This window comes from Populus trichocarpa, chromosome 10 (genome assembly GCF_000002775.5).
Source record: "Populus trichocarpa isolate Nisqually-1 chromosome 10, P.trichocarpa_v4.1, whole genome shotgun sequence".
In the NCBI taxonomy this organism is placed as follows: domain Eukaryota; kingdom Viridiplantae; phylum Streptophyta; class Magnoliopsida; order Malpighiales; family Salicaceae; genus Populus; species Populus trichocarpa.
The window spans coordinates 21,273,041-21,288,459 of NC_037294.2; the positions used below are offsets into that span (position 1 = coordinate 21,273,041).

At 35.9% G+C, this 15,419-nt stretch overlaps 3 protein-coding genes across 9 annotated transcripts; 2 read left to right on the forward strand and 1 right to left on the reverse strand.

Moving 5' to 3' along the window:
* Positions 1-1,316: 1,316 nt before the first annotated feature.
* Positions 1,317-2,524, forward strand: LOC18102765 (glycine-rich cell wall structural protein 2). The gene is made up of 2 exons (XM_052456448.1): positions 1,317-2,074; positions 2,204-2,524. Exons 1-2 carry the CDS (start codon positions 1,594-1,596, stop codon positions 2,332-2,334), a joined length of 612 nt encoding a protein of 203 aa, XP_052312408.1. The 5' UTR covers positions 1,317-1,593; the 3' UTR covers positions 2,335-2,524.
* A 3,437-nt stretch (positions 2,525-5,961) lies between these two features.
* LOC127905853 (putative glycine-rich cell wall structural protein 1) lies at positions 5,962-7,057 on the forward strand. Its single transcript, XM_052456449.1, has 2 exons — positions 5,962-6,349; positions 6,380-7,057. The coding sequence occupies exons 1-2, from the start codon at positions 6,262-6,264 to the stop codon at positions 6,865-6,867; spliced, it is 576 nt and encodes a 191-aa protein (XP_052312409.1). The 5' UTR covers positions 5,962-6,261; the 3' UTR covers positions 6,868-7,057.
* Positions 7,058-7,757: 700 nt separating this feature from the next.
* Positions 7,758-12,256, reverse strand: LOC7463468 (protein BTR1). Of its 7 annotated transcripts, none has more exons than XM_052456445.1 (9): positions 12,070-12,256; positions 11,859-11,956; positions 11,256-11,494; positions 11,074-11,180; positions 10,118-10,311; positions 9,216-9,277; positions 8,444-8,539; positions 8,307-8,368; positions 7,758-8,208 (listed from the first exon to the last, which is right to left on the reverse strand). In XM_052456445.1, exons 2-9 carry the CDS (start codon positions 11,941-11,943, stop codon positions 8,112-8,114), a joined length of 942 nt encoding a protein of 313 aa, XP_052312405.1. In that variant the 5' UTR covers positions 11,944-11,956; positions 12,070-12,256; the 3' UTR covers positions 7,758-8,111. The 7 variants fall into 7 exon arrangements, with proteins under 7 accessions (XP_052312405.1, XP_002316405.1, XP_024466790.1 ...); XM_002316369.4 differs by having other exon boundaries at positions 9,216-9,340; positions 12,070-12,232; XM_024611022.2 differs by having other exon boundaries at positions 9,216-9,340; positions 11,859-11,953; positions 12,070-12,231.
* Positions 12,257-15,419: the final 3,163 nt, after the last annotated feature.

The following is a 15,419-nucleotide window of genomic DNA, read 5'->3' on the forward strand; positions in this document are numbered from 1 at the left end:
AATCCCAATCTGTCATTACAGAAACATATGACACCACCTTAACGTTGGTTGATGACTATCAATATCGTAATAAATAACAAATCACACCGAATCACGTTGTGTACGGCACAATGTAAGTGGCTAGAAGAAGTGACTCGTTCACACTTGAAGTCAGCAATTGCAGAAGCCCATTTCTACTCTGGTCAATGATATGATGGCTAGGCTGCTGTAATTGAATGCGAGCATGCTACGCAGATGTCCATCCAAGGCAAAGAAGAAGGAAGTGAGGTGCCAGATGTCAGAGTAAGCGTATATAAAGAAAGAAGACAGACCGCACTAACACTCCATGGAGAGAATATACGGGCGGACAGTACAATGGAAACTTCTTGCTTAATTATAGGCTTACGAGATGTTCTCGCTACCTAAAGTTAGGGCTTATTTTATTGGATAGGAAAACACACGGAGAAAGCTGAGAAATTTGATGGCACCGATAGTGCTCTCGTGACTAGAAGAGCCACTGAGGTTCAAGACAAATCGTGGAAAAAAGGGTATGCATACGTGCTGCCAGGCACAACCATTAGACCAATGCATTTACAGTGTATTATTAAAATAAATTTGACATGGCATTAATGGAAGTGATGCTAATCTGTAAATGCATGGAACTAGAAGTCATGAATAATTGCGCAAGAATTGAAGGTTAACAATCAACCATCCATGTATATATACATTCCCATTAGCAGTGATCCACGAGGATGGTGTTTTCATGTGACAGAGCATATGCAGGCACCAAAGTTTAAGATTATTCACCAGCATTCCGGCACCCTTTGTCGGTGTTCTGATTCCCGACCTGACCCGGCCCAGCTTGATGGATCCGAGTCCAGTCAGTGAAAAAACTGTGTTTTTTTAAATTAAAATAATATTGTGTTGAGCTTTTTTATTCAGAATAGTAAAATCAATCCAGATGAATCCATCAAGTCCCATTACTATAGCATTAATAATAAATTATGACAAGTGTTCTACAAAATGCTATCTAACAACTATACACACACACACACAGAGTACATAAACACTGCAAAACCCAGTGGGTGATGTAAATACAAGGACGATTAATTAACAGACATCTGTGTGCATAAATCTCCGTTGTTAGTTGATAAACTCATGCTCAAGGAGACAACTGTTAACATAATCACCAAACAAGTGTTAGTGTCTGTAAATTCCATGCCTTCAAAGTAGGGTTCAAATATATATGAACAGAATGACGAAAGTGGGAAATGCATGCCACTGGTCCCAGTTCCAAATTTGTACATTTTAAGACAACTCAAGTCAAAAGTGGAGATAAAGCTTTTATTCTAGGCAGATACTGCATTAAGGCACAGACAGACAGTCCACCACATCACCGTCACCCCCACCAGGCCACCACCAACACTCACCACTAACAAAAACCCAAAACATACATTCCTTTCTATCATCACCTTTACAATGCCTCTATATATAGGGTTACCACCTTAAGCATTCTCAGTCAAGAGAAGCATCGATCGGTTTCTATATATTGAGTGACAAAAACAGAACCACGCTAATTTCTTCACTAGCTACATTGAGTTGTGAAGTTTGGAAATGGCAAGCTCAAGAGTGATAGGGGCTGCATTCTTGATCTTATTTATTCTAGACCTCACTTTTGCTGCTAGGTCACCCAAGGCAATAGGTAAAGGAGGTGGTGGGGGTGGAGGAGGTGGAGGAGGGAGGGGCGGCGGTGGTGGTTCAGCATCAGGACTTGGATCAGGTTCTGGTCATGGCTCAGGGTATGGGTCTGGTGGTGGTGAGGGATATGGTGGTGGTCTTGGAGGAGGATGGGGTGGGGGTGGAGGCGGAGGCGGCGGTGGAGGCGGTGGTATGGGGTCAGGTAGTGGATATGGTTCTGGCTATGGGTCTGGCAGTGGCTCAGGCTATGGCTCCGGCAGTGGTGTAGGAGGAGGTGGAGGTGGAGGTAGTGGTGGTGGAGGAGGTGGGGGTGGAGGCACTGGGCTAGGAAGTGGGTCAGGCTATGGAAGTGGAGGTGGATCAGGATATGGAAGTGGCAATGGTGGTGGTAAGGGTGGTGGAGGAGGAGGAGGAAGTGGTGGTGGTGGTGGTGGTGGTGAAGGAGGAGGAGCATCCGGCTTTGGTTCTGGCTATGGTAGTGGGTCAGGATATGGAAGTGGCAATGGTGGTGGTAAGGGTGGTGGAGGAGGAGGAGGAGGAGGAAGTGGTGGTGGTGGTGGTGGAGGAGCTGGAGCATCCGGCTTTGGTTCTGGCTATGGTAGTGGGTCAGGGTATGGATCAGGGTATGGAGGGGATAGTGAATATGGTTTGCCATGAACTTGAGGTCATTTGTATGTTAAATGAATTGTAGTAGAGCATTACCTGTATGCATATTTTCATGTACTAGTATCAAGCATGTTCGCTAGCGGCTGCAAGTTGCGTGCATGTGACTTATAGTCTGCATGTAATAGTACTAGAGTCAAGAACTATATATATATATATATATATATATACTCAAATTCTAGCATTCTCCCTCCTCCCCAGTTTGAATAAATAAATACAATGATTCATAAAAACAGGCTCTTGTCGCAATAAAAGGGTAATTATAAAAGACAAGAATTCCTCCCCGACAGCTGATCAGACTTTGCATGGAGTGAAAAAAACATGCCAGCAGTGGGAATCAGCATGGCTGCTGAAAATTCCATGACAGCAAATTTGCCAGGAGTGATAAAAATGACAGAAAAACAGATATAAAATTAATAAAGAAATAAATACTGATCATAGATATTATACCAAAAAAAAACTAATTGGAAATTTTTTATTCTTTTTGTTTGGTTTTGTCTTAGTTTTTTTAAAAAACTCATTATAGACTAAAAACCCACTATACATGAAATCAAATTTTATTAAAAGATTAAATTAGATTTATTCAATTTTTAAAAATGTAGAACCGAAGTGAACCGGTGATCGGTTTGAACTCCTTACACATGAGTTTACAAAAATCTAACCTCTAAGCTTTTTTTCAGTGGCATCTAAACGCCCAGGCTCCAGTTTCTAAGAAATTTTGATGGCTGAACTCTTATCTAGAAGATAATATGCAACTGCAGCTTCTGCTACATGAACAACTTAATTTGCATTGATCTGGCGTCCAAATTATAGCTTGCAATCGTTGCACTTCAAGCCTCTCGTTTTCCTTTTCTAGAGCATCATCAAAACACATTTTTGGACAGGAACAATTAAGACTTTTTCAAAGCTTCAAATTTGATTTTCCTTCATTTTCTCATCAACCAAGCAGAACTTAAGATTAACAGTTAGTACTCTTCCTTTCAAAAAAATCTAGGGTTAATGTTTCAAAATTAAGTTTATCGCAAAAAGAAACCTTAAAAGTATGTCCTGATCAATTTATGTCAATCTAAATCTTCTTTTTTCAAGTGATATTAAATGTTCTAGAATCAATACCAGCTCTTTCTCGGCAGATGCCATGGAACATATTGGATGCTATCAAGAGCAAGTTGACAATATGAAGCAAGAGCTCTTTGCTTGTATAAACCCTAGTTTGTTTTTGGATCAAGCTGTCAAACAAATTTGCTACTACATAAATTTTTATGGCATGTGCTAAGAAAAATCCAAAACATGATAAGACTGAATACGGGATGAACGCAAAAGTTATCAGATTGAGTGATGGACTGGAGCCATTGATTCACAAACTGTTGGTTGTATGGTTAAAACTCCGTTTGAGTACTAGTTTATTAGCTAAATATTCCTTAAAATTTGTGTTTATTTTTATGCAGTAGCAGTGACAGAAGATAAAATAAATTTGACTGAAATCATGGTTGCTTCAAACCTGAAATTGCGGTAGAATCATGTTTTTAAAATTTTGGAAAGAAAAATTGTTTCAAAAACTTTTTTTTTGTTTTTTTAAATCATTTGGATGTTTTAATGTAAAAATAATTATAAAAATAAAAATAAAATATTATTTTGATACATTTATAACTAAAAAAACATTTTAAAAAACAACTTTTATCAAACTCCTAAACATATCCTAAAATATTTTAAAAAGTAACTTGTAGCACAATAGCTATTGCTACCTATTATTATCCTCTTTTGTCTATCTCGATAAGATGACCTAATAAAACCCATGAATTAAGACTTGAATCAAGTTTTAATTTGAACTGGTTTTCATCAAATAAAACTCAGGTTACTCAACGTGTTAATTCACAACCTGATTGATTTGGATAAACTGAATCTAAACCAAACTGGATGAAAACTATATAAAAAAAAAAAGCATTATTTTCAACAAAAATGATAGATCCTGACTCGTTGATCGACTCTAATTAACTCGACAATCTGTTATTGAATCTTAAATCTAACAACTACATTGCTATCCTCTCTGTGTCGATCCTTTATTAATCAATAGGAAAATCATTGTTGATGATACCAAGTATTACTAATGAGAGCATGTATATCCATGAAGAATCTTCTGATCACATTCGTTAATGGAGTTGGTAAAAAAGAAAATCAAAGAGCACATGCACATAATGGCTGCCACTTGTAAGAAAATAATGGCTTCCACTTCTTTCCCAGCTGGCATCCTTCACATCGCAAAAATTCTCCCTAACCAATTTATCTCCTGGTCAGTATGGTGTTAAACAAGCATCCTCTTAAAATCTAATCGCAGATTTGAGAGAAACAAAGGATAGCACCTTTAGACCTATTGTTGCACTACACACAGACCTGACCAAGCTGTGTATTGTATAAAATACAAGAAGTTGTGATTCGTTTACTGTACTTGAAATTCAGTAAATTGACGATAGCCCAATTCTTTTTTCCTCGAGGAAATGATGGCTAGGTTGCTATGATTGAAAGCAAGCATGCTATACAGATGGACACCCTAGGCAAAGTAGAAAACAGTAATGTGCCAGTTGTCAGTATAAGCGTAAATCTAAAGAAAGAAGACAGAGACCACACTTGGCATTCCATGGAGAGATTGGGACCGGGAAATTTTGGTTGGGAAGTTAGTGGGTGTCTGTGGCCTAAGATTTTCAGGATATCCTGAAGAGTAGAATATGGGATTGAGAAGTTCATTGGGAGCTGGAATACGTGTAAGCTTAGAAGGAGTTAATCACACTTTGTACTTATGGCTTATTCTATTGGACAGGAAAACATATGAAAAATACTAAAAAATTTGATAGCATAGAATATATAGTGCTTTCATCAATGGAGGCACCAAAGTTGGAAACTACTGGCATTTGACAATGCCATGTTTTGCTCGAGGAAAAATAAAAAATAAAAAAAGGATGTGATGCGAGGCACAGACATTAAAGTAAAGATTATGGCCAATTAAGCCACTGAAACTTAATAAAACATGGCATCAAAGGAGGTGATAATCTGAGGGTGCATGGTACTGAAATTCAACTTGTGCAAGAATAGAAGACTACTGTGTATATATCAACCATGTAGATGGCCTAACATTCCATTGTAGTAATGCAAGGATAGTTAGTGCTTTCATGCATCAAAACAGGCACCAAGTTTTAAATTATAAATCAGCATTCAGAAACTGTTTTTTAAGTACACGTCTATTTATATTCAATGATGCCCAGTGTTCTTTTATATGGGAAAAGAAGATGAGTCCTATTCCAAGTCCACCAGCAATAAGAAATTGACTGGACAACCCAGTTTGTCGTGCAAATTTAGACCATTGTGAATATACTTGAAGAGGTTAAACAGACATCTTTGTGCTTAAATTACTAGTATTAGTGGATGCATTGATGCTTAAGGAGACAATTGTTAGCATAAATCACCACAAGACCGTTAGTGCATGGATATTTCATGTATTAAAATTTGAAAGTGGAGTTCAAATTTGAACAGAATGATAGAGTGGGAGATGCAAGCCATCGGTCCCATTTCCAAAGTTAAATATTATAAGACACTTCATGTCAAAAAGTGGGGATAAATCTTTTATTCTATGCAAACAGTGCATGAAGACTGAAACAGATCCACAATACCACCACCGCCACACCCACCACCAGCACCCCCCACTAAACAACCACCTAAATCACACGTTCCTTTCAATCATCATCAAGACTAGCAAGTGATAGAAGGTACTAGCAATTTAATAAACTTTTCAAAAACAGTGTCTGGTAACCTTGGCAATGCCTATATATAGGGTTCCTACCTCAAGCATTTTCAGTCGACAAAGCATATTGGTATTTTATATAGTGAGTGACACACAAACATATAGATATATTGTGTTAGTTTCATTTGGAAATGGCTTTGAGGGTGGTAGGGGCTGCGTTTTTGGTCTTGCTTATTGTAGACCTCACCTTTGCTGCTAGGATACTAAAGGCAACTGGAGGTGGAGGTGGAGGTGGAGGTGGAGGTGGAGGTGGAGGTGGAGGGCAGGGAGGAGGTGGTGGTGGCGGTTCAGCATCAGGACTTGGGTCAGGTTATGGTTCCGGGTCTGGGGGTGGTGAGGGATATGGTGGTGGTAGTGGTGGTAGTGGAGGAGGAGGAGGAGGAGGTAAAGGTGGTGGCGGTGGTGGCGGCAGCGGTGGAAAAGGGTATGGTTCTGGCTATGGGTCTGGTAGCGGCTCGGGCTATGGTTCCGGTGGTGGGGTAGGGGGTGGCGGAGGTGGAGGTGGTGGAGGTGGAGGTTCTGGGTCAGGAAGTGGTTCGGGCTATGGTAGTGGAAGTGGTTCTGGATATGGAAGTGGAAGTGGTGGAGGCAAAGGTGGGGGCGGTGGAGGAGGAGGTGGTGGTGGGGTGGGCGGAGGAGGAGGTGGATTTGGTCCTGGTTCAGGCTATGGTAGTGGATCAGGTTATGGGGAGGGCTATGGGTCTGGCTATGGCGAGGGGGGATATGGTTTGCCATGAACATGAGGTTACATTTTCGTTTAGATAGCACCATCCAATCAGTCATTTGTATGCTGAAATAAAATTGCAAGAGCTCACCCATGTATGTTGGCGAAGCGACTGCAAAAGTGCATGTATGTCTGTTGACCACCGTTACTAAAATCACTTTTCATATTCCATATATGAAAGAATACAGTTTTTTTATAGATAATCTCTCCCTCTCCCCTAATGAAATGTGAATATATCGTTTCATACAAAAGGGATTTAATCACAAAAATGGACTTCAAAAGAAAGTTAAAGAACAGAGCTTGAACTAGTGAAAATTGAAAACTTCCTCCCAAAACTCTACTGATAGTTGAGACTTTGCATGCAGTAGACAAAAAACCATGACAGTAGAGACTTATAATTGCAGTAGAAAAAAAAGTCACAAGGGAAAAATTCAGCCTCAATACAAGGCTGCTAAAAAGAAAACCTGCGTAAAAATCTGACCTGGTTAATGAAGTCCAGTCATCTTCGGTATTGGAAACTACTACCTCTCTCTACCAAAATGTCACGGTTTAGGATCCTTCACCAGAGGCGGCCAAAATGCCATTAGAAGCTGCAAAATGAACTTTACAACCAAAGGACCACCTCAGGTCCGTTCAACAAACATTCTAAAAAGCTAATTAGATTGTCCTAATAGTATTGCATACAATGGTGACTTCTTAGAATCAGTAAAGTCTAAAAAGCGATGCAGAATCAGAAAGGTCTTACAGGTGATAAATAATGACAACCATGTCTGGTATCAGCATTCAAGTACTTACGGTCTTCAAACAAGCTTAGATTTCTTGCACTACTAAATATATTGCCAAAAAAAATAAGTTTCAGTGCTCAAGCCCATCCATAACAAAGAGATGTAGCAGAAATTGAAATGTCCAAGGAAATGGTTCAGCAAATTTCCATTTTAACTATAGCGAAGTATCCTTTGAAAACATATCAGACGTAAAACATGTAATAATTTAAAAGTTACAACTGTATCAAGGAGATAAACATGGGTAAATCTAATAATCAGACAAGCTAAAATAGCCTAATCCAACAACTGTTTCCAGAAACAGAATTTGTACCCTGTGAAGGATTTCCTATAGAAACCTGAAGAATCATTCCTTCTTCCTCCTTCCATCACAGATTTTGAATTGCTTACTAAATTCAGGGAACACCAAATAAACAAAGAAATTGCAAGGTCCACAGAAAAATTTGCAACGAGAATAATTCAGAATGCTCGATGGCTAATCTGTCTCCCTCTCAGAAGCATAGGATACCTTCTGCATTATCATGTCCTCAGCAGCACGGATGGCCCTCTGTGATCCGGTGATTGTAATTTTCCTGCAGAATAATGCAGAAAAGAACAGAATTGAAACCCTTGTCACTTCAGAACACACTTTTGAGGAGTAAATTGATTAACTCAAAATCCATTCCCGTACCTATCAGTTGTTCCAGACATGAAATCACCTCTGTCAGATATTTTTAGCCTGGCTCCACTAGTCTGCCAAAACAGAGTACTATGCATTAGGGGGGGAAGCAACACAAAGAATATATGGATCGTTTGTTGTATAAAAACCTGGCTAATTTCCATTATATTTCTTCCTCCACGACCAACAACCAATCCAATATGCTCATCAGCAACACCAATGGTCACAGAATTGGTAATATCATCCTGTAAAACATCAGAAGGCTTCTATCAATCACAATCAATTTACTCTTTAACAATCCCTACAGCATATGAATGTTTTCAGAACAGCACCGAAACATATAGAGATATTAATGATAGAATTCCAATGTGAAGAGGTGGATCAGCTAGAAAAATAATCTATGATGGATATTACAATACCCGATTTAGGATTGGTATCAAACTACCAACTGTAAACCTTACACAACCTGAGAGAAACATATATAAAGGACATGAGCACCGGTATGTGTTGCCACACAGACAGACTTATATGTGTAGAGTAAGCCTTTAAAGGAAAAAAATTTAGAGTATTAACTAAATAGGCCAAAGATGCGTGACAGGATGTCTGTGTTTGATTACTGAAAAATATTTCTAATCGCTTAAACTTTATAAAAACTCAGCAAGGCAGCTCAAATGTTGTGGGGAAACCTAAGGACAAGGAAAGGAAAAGCCAACTTGAACTGAAAAGGCTTATTTCATTTCATGAACATGCAAGAAGATCAGCTAGCAAAGAATAATCATAAGCGAACCAGCATAACTGAAAAAATCTGTTCTAGCACTCCAAAATAGAAGTAGTAACTATCAAATTCTTACTATGGAGACTGCATTAACACCAGGATACCCGGTTAAAGCTTAGAGAATTATAGAATAGAATAGGATGAACCTTGTTATGCTGAAACTTTACTGCAGCCCCATTCGGCCCATGGTTCATTGAATTGTACGCTGCTGTAGCAACATAAGGAAGCACACATGCATATTGAATACCGTCAAAACCAGAGAAGAAAACACCTATTCAAGTTAAAAGAATCTTAAAAAGTACCAAATTTTAAAAGAAAAGGTTTGAATAGAACAAATTTTCAGAAACCTCAAGGAAACCATGCCACATAACCTTTTTTCAAACAACCAGAAGTTTTTCAAAGATAAAATAAATAGCAACCAATTAACTGTGTCAGATTGATAGAAAAACAAAGTCAACACTTCCTTAATGATGAATGCGGTAAGAAACACATGATCCTGATTTGATAAAAAAAAACCTCTAATACTAGACATCAGTGGTACCTTTAGAGTCTGGTAGGTGAGTTAAGACTAACAAGTTGCCTAAATCTCGCCAATTTCCTAAAAGATGCTTATGGAGAAAGAACCCTTTGCACTAGTGAAAGACCACAGCATAATCAGCAAAGCACAGCTACTTGAATACAATTGCGCTTTGAAGTCATAACAATAAAACTCAATGGACATTCAAATCTTTCTCATAAAATATGCATCTGAACAAAAAAACAAACTCAAACTCTAAATCAACCCTCCCCTGACACTAATTATCTTTTCCATGGGCACCCTGACACAGTTTAGAACATTCCAAAATCTTTCCCCAGGGTAAAGCAGGGAGGAGCTTTACATCATGATACTGCCATTAATCATTGGGATAACTAAGTTTATGAATTCATAAAGAACCAATAAAACGTGATAGGAAAAAAAAAATGTAGAGGTGAAGGTAGAAACTAGAAGCTTTTTCTTCCAATAAAAAGAGAACATTACTGAGTAAGAAGTTAATGGCAATAGTCACACCTGCATATGAAAATGGAGCATGCATAGTCTGCGAGTAATGAGGATCATCGGTTAGCTTAGACAAAATTAAATCAATGGCATGCATTTGCTCCTCTAGAGTTCCTGTTACTGTAACCAGCCTATCAGTCAATCCAAAAAATTTGGTATCCAGAGGAGAAATCTTGATGCCAGCATGGGACTCTTCAATAAATGACCTGCAGTAAAGGCAGATATCAGCATTATACACTTCCTCCCTCTGATTTGATTTGAAGGTAAACTTCTAGACAATCTTACAGGAAACAAAATAAGAAATTAAAATTCCCCATTTTATGTCTCACAAGAAAAATAGTTGACAGCCATAATACAAGAACAAGACCCAAACATAGCCTGACAGAGCATCACAATCAGCAAAGACAGGATGAAAAACAAAATAAAGGACCAAATTTCATGCATTTATAATACATATGTATGCACTTTATGCATCTAGCTAAATTGAATGATTAAAGTTCCATGTGAGTTACTATAAATTCAACATTCAAGTAAAAAACAACAGAAGTAGCTCAGATGGTGTGGCACATGAATCAGAACGCATAAACTGAGGTCTATGTCCAAATCAATGCAATGCATAATTCTTGGTAATGGACTGATGCATCCATAAGCTTGCCACAGCCCTCAAACAAAGGGGATTGCAGATTCCTTAGTACCAGGAAATATACATCGATATATAAAATTTGTATTTCATTCCAGGGATGGAACTCTGAACACCAAGGAGGGTTGCTACAGTTTCTCATAAAGTTAAATACACTTCCTCACAGACCAACATTAGTGCATTGCTTTGAGACAGTTAGCAACATCTAACTAACTACATCCAAATAAAATTTCCAGGTACAAAATAAATTATATAATTCCTTTTTTTTACTTTTCGAGCCCTCGCCTAAATGTATATTGTAAGAAGAATATAAAGGAAGTTTTCGTACTTTATAATGGACCCTCCTTTCCCAATAATGCTACCACAAGCACTATTTGGAACAACCAATCTCACTCTCATTCTTGGTTCAGCTTCATCTCCATCTTCAGCGGGAATCTGACCAACAAAACAAATTAACAGCAGAAAACACACAGCATATCATATAGACCAACCATATGTCACAATAACTACCTCACTGAGCAATTTAGCAATTATAAGTTCCACGGCCTTCAACACATCATCAATTCCTCCAGATACCATAATTATCCTATCAGATGTTCCCGGAAAAAACTCATAATTTCTCGACAACTGAATTCTCGCTCCAGATTGTGACTGAAAATCAGTAATTGTTGCACCACCCTTTCCAATCACAGAACCAGCTGCCGCATTTGACACGAGAAACCTGGTATAAGTCGGCTTCTCTTCTGAATCTGAAAAAAAAAACGCAAATATTAGAACCGCAGGACCTGAAAGCAGGGAAATTAATTTCAAGGTCAAAATTAGACTTTAAATTTAATTTTCCTTCATTTTCCACAGCTTCCTCGCCAACCAAACAGAACTTAAAACTAAAAATTCCTCTTCTCAGAAATCTAGGGCTAAGTTTTCAATTTCAAGTCAAAAACATCCAAATTTAGCAAAAAATAAATAAAACAACCAACTCCTCATAGCAGCCAATCCTAGCACAAAATGTAACCTAAAAATACAATAACAAAACCGCTATCGTTTATTCATTGTGTGGAAAAATAATTTTAAAAAAAAAAGAGCAGAAAAACGCTCGTATTAGATCAGAGAAACCTGAAGGCGGCGATGCAGGCGGTGGAGGAGATCTCTTCTGCGGTTGCTCCGGTGATGAGACGTAAGACGACTCCGTCGATTCCATTTCTCCTTATCTTCTAAAACAGAAACTATCAAATTACTACACAATAGATAAATAAATAATCAATAGCTGGAACTATCTTCTAAAATGCGCGTAGAGGAAAAGAGAAAAAGAAAGAGTCACCGCTACCTTTGGTAGAGGTTTTTGAAGGTGCCTGTGCCTCGTGGTATTTGTAGAATGAGAAATGCAGATTTACAACTCTCTCTCTCTCTCTCTCTCTCTCTCTCTCTCTCTCATTTATCCATGGTGGTTTCGCTTCTAGATTGGTTTTCGCCTCTTGTGTTTTTTTTTTTAATTATTGACCTATTTTTGTTTCTTTTTTTCCACGTAATGGCCCTTGATTTTTTTTGCTCAGCTAGCTATGTACCGCGCATTTCCCCTTTTTTCTGCCATCCGCTACACTTTTTACTTTTTCTACGGATTTTTTACCGTTAGGGTACACATGAAATGCTGTTACTGAATTGTGAGCACTGTACAGCTGTACCTAATTTCAGTATCAGAAAGTGAAATTATGGATGCTACCTTATTTATTTATGAAGCTAAGTACCAAGCCTTTACCTCTTGTGTGCCCATAAACACCCTGTTGCAGCCATAAATCAATTTCTCTGCCCCCTCTTTCCCTTTTTTTTCATGGGACTAGAATAATCTTAAAAAAGTAAGCATTCATAAATAAATATATAAATAAATAAATAAATAAATAATGTCATTTATTCTGAACTAGTTGCCCAGATGGAATTTTTAAACAATATAACTTATTTATAAGATGGGTTAATTAGATTAGAGAATACATGAAAATTATACTTTTAGCCATCATCCATTAAGAAGTATTGTAGTGGAACCTATTTTTTATTTCAATCATGGATATAAAGATATTTGATTGATTAATATATACTAAAACTTTGTATAAATTTGTTGAAATTTCATCTTAAAATTTTAGTTAAAAATTAAAATTTATATTTTTAAAAAATTTTATTTTTTTTAAATGACAACTATAAAAACTACAAAAACGTATTTAAAATAGAAGTTTCTTTTGTTTTTTAATAATCACCTTGGTTAAATATGAACATGTATATGGGTTTATTCAGGACTCAAGGTGCATGCATACATGCAGTTGGCCGGTGCAATTAATGTATACATCGAATATGAATATGTATGTGGATTTATTTATATTCAAATTCGAGCTCTAGATTATTAATTTTAATGGTTATTAGAGACTTATATAATCATTAATTTCAGGGCTCGTGGAGATTAATCGAGGTATATATAAATTAATCTTAATATCCCCATATAAATAAATAATAATAATAATGTATATATTAAACGGATGTGGAAATGGAGACTATCTGAAAACCATGGGAACTGCAGTTTCGATATTTCCACGATTGAAAACTGTGGTTCCGTGTAGTTCATGAGAACTGAGATTCGTTCTCCTCCTCCCCGTCTCTCCCCCGTCGCCCTGTGCCTAGTTGCCATCGTAATTTTTATTACCGGTGTATAAAAAAGTCTTGCCGATTTTTCCTGGTCCATAAAGTTTGCTTTAAATCCCATGACAATTCCTTTAATTAATTATTTTGTTCAATTCGATTCATGCATAGTTAGGCACCGTTTAATTTTTAAAAAATAACTTTAAATTATTATTTTATTATTATTTTAACATAATAATATTAAAAATAAAAAAATAAAATTATTTTAATATATTTTTAAATAAAAAATATTTAAAAAAATATTATGTGCAATGTTTGTTTTTCAATTTAAAAAGATTTTTGAAAAAATTTAAAAAAATATTTTTAAAAAAATTAATATTTTTTAGTGTTTTTAGATCATTTTAATGTATTAATTTTAATAAATATTTTTAAAAATAAAAAAATATTATTTTAATATATTTTTAAATAAAAAATATTTTTAAAAAAAACACAATCATTTTATTAAAGAGACCCGAAATAGCCGCAAACCTGCCAAACATACTGTAGCTATGTACAGCTTGTTGAAATAAATAAAAGGACTTGATATTTGAGTGGAAAGCAATCGTTTGGATCGAATAACCAGGGTCAATGGTAACGGACGATCGCGAGTTTGGGCAGATCTCGCATTGAACGTGGGCAAGTAGGCATGTAGCTCAAACCCCGCAATATTTAGTTATAAACTAGCTAGTTGACTTAGCAGGTCATAATTTTTTTCTAAAATACCTTTAGGTATATAGGTTATTTAGAAAAAAATCAAAATATAAATTAAAAAACTCATATAAACATCTAATCAAATAAATTAATAATTATTTATATAAATAAACATAAAAAAAGTCATTAACCATATCCAAAAAAAAAACTGGAAAAACTAATAAATTGATATAGACCAGGATATTTAACATTATAATATGGGTCATTTACCCGGCTATTCTAATAAATTTATTTATAAAAATTAATTTATAATAAAAATTGACACACATATAAAATTTATTAAAAATAATCAAAGGAAAAAAATTATATGCAAGGCTGCATATATTAAAAATATTATTAAAAAATAAATGCTTTTTATTTTAAAAAATAATTTCAATTTATATAAAATATTTTAATGCATAACTAAAAAAATAATTATTATTTAAAAGAGACTCTCGAAACAAAATATAGAAGAGGAGGAATACTGATTTAGATATAATTTAAAAAAATTTAGAGAAAAAACCATAAAAAAGAATCGTTAAGTTTTTTTAAAAAAAAACAATTAGAAAAAAAAAAAGCAAAGGCCAGCCCGCCTGGTCCATTTTGTCAAGGCTCGCGTGATTGAACTCTTAATTTTATTTTACTTAGCAACTGGCGCGGACAACTATGATTTGTTCATATTCAGACCATTGTGGTGGCTGAAAAACTGGGGCTTAAGTTGTTTTGTCCAAGAACCTTTTTTTCACCCAAAAAACCTATTAAACATCGTAAGAACCGTGATAAACCAATTTATGGCCTTAAAAAACTGAAATCAAACCGGATCTAAAAATCAACTCGAGCTCATATTAGTTTTTTCACGAATTTTAACGTTACAAAAACACATAATATAAATTTCTCTCGTCAAATGAAACTATTTGACATAAATATAGTTCATTTTGGTGGTCTAAATCTGTGTGAATGACACTTTTCTCTCTCTATTTAAATGCATAACTAAAAAAATAATTGTTATTTAAAAGGGACTCTCGAAACAAAATATAAAAGAGGAGGAATACTGATTTAGATATAAATTAAAAAATTTTAGAGAAAAAACCATAAAAAGAATCATTAAGTTTTTTTTAAAAAACAATTAGAAAAAAAAAGAGCAAAGGCCAGCTCGCCTGGTCCATTTTGTCAAGGCCCGCGTGATTGAACTTTTAATTTTATTTTATTTTGCAACTGGGGTGGACAACTATGATTTGTCCACATTCAGACCACTGTGGTGGCTGAAAAACTAGGGCTTAAGTTGTTTTACCCAAAAACTTTTTTTTCACCCAAAAAACTTATTAA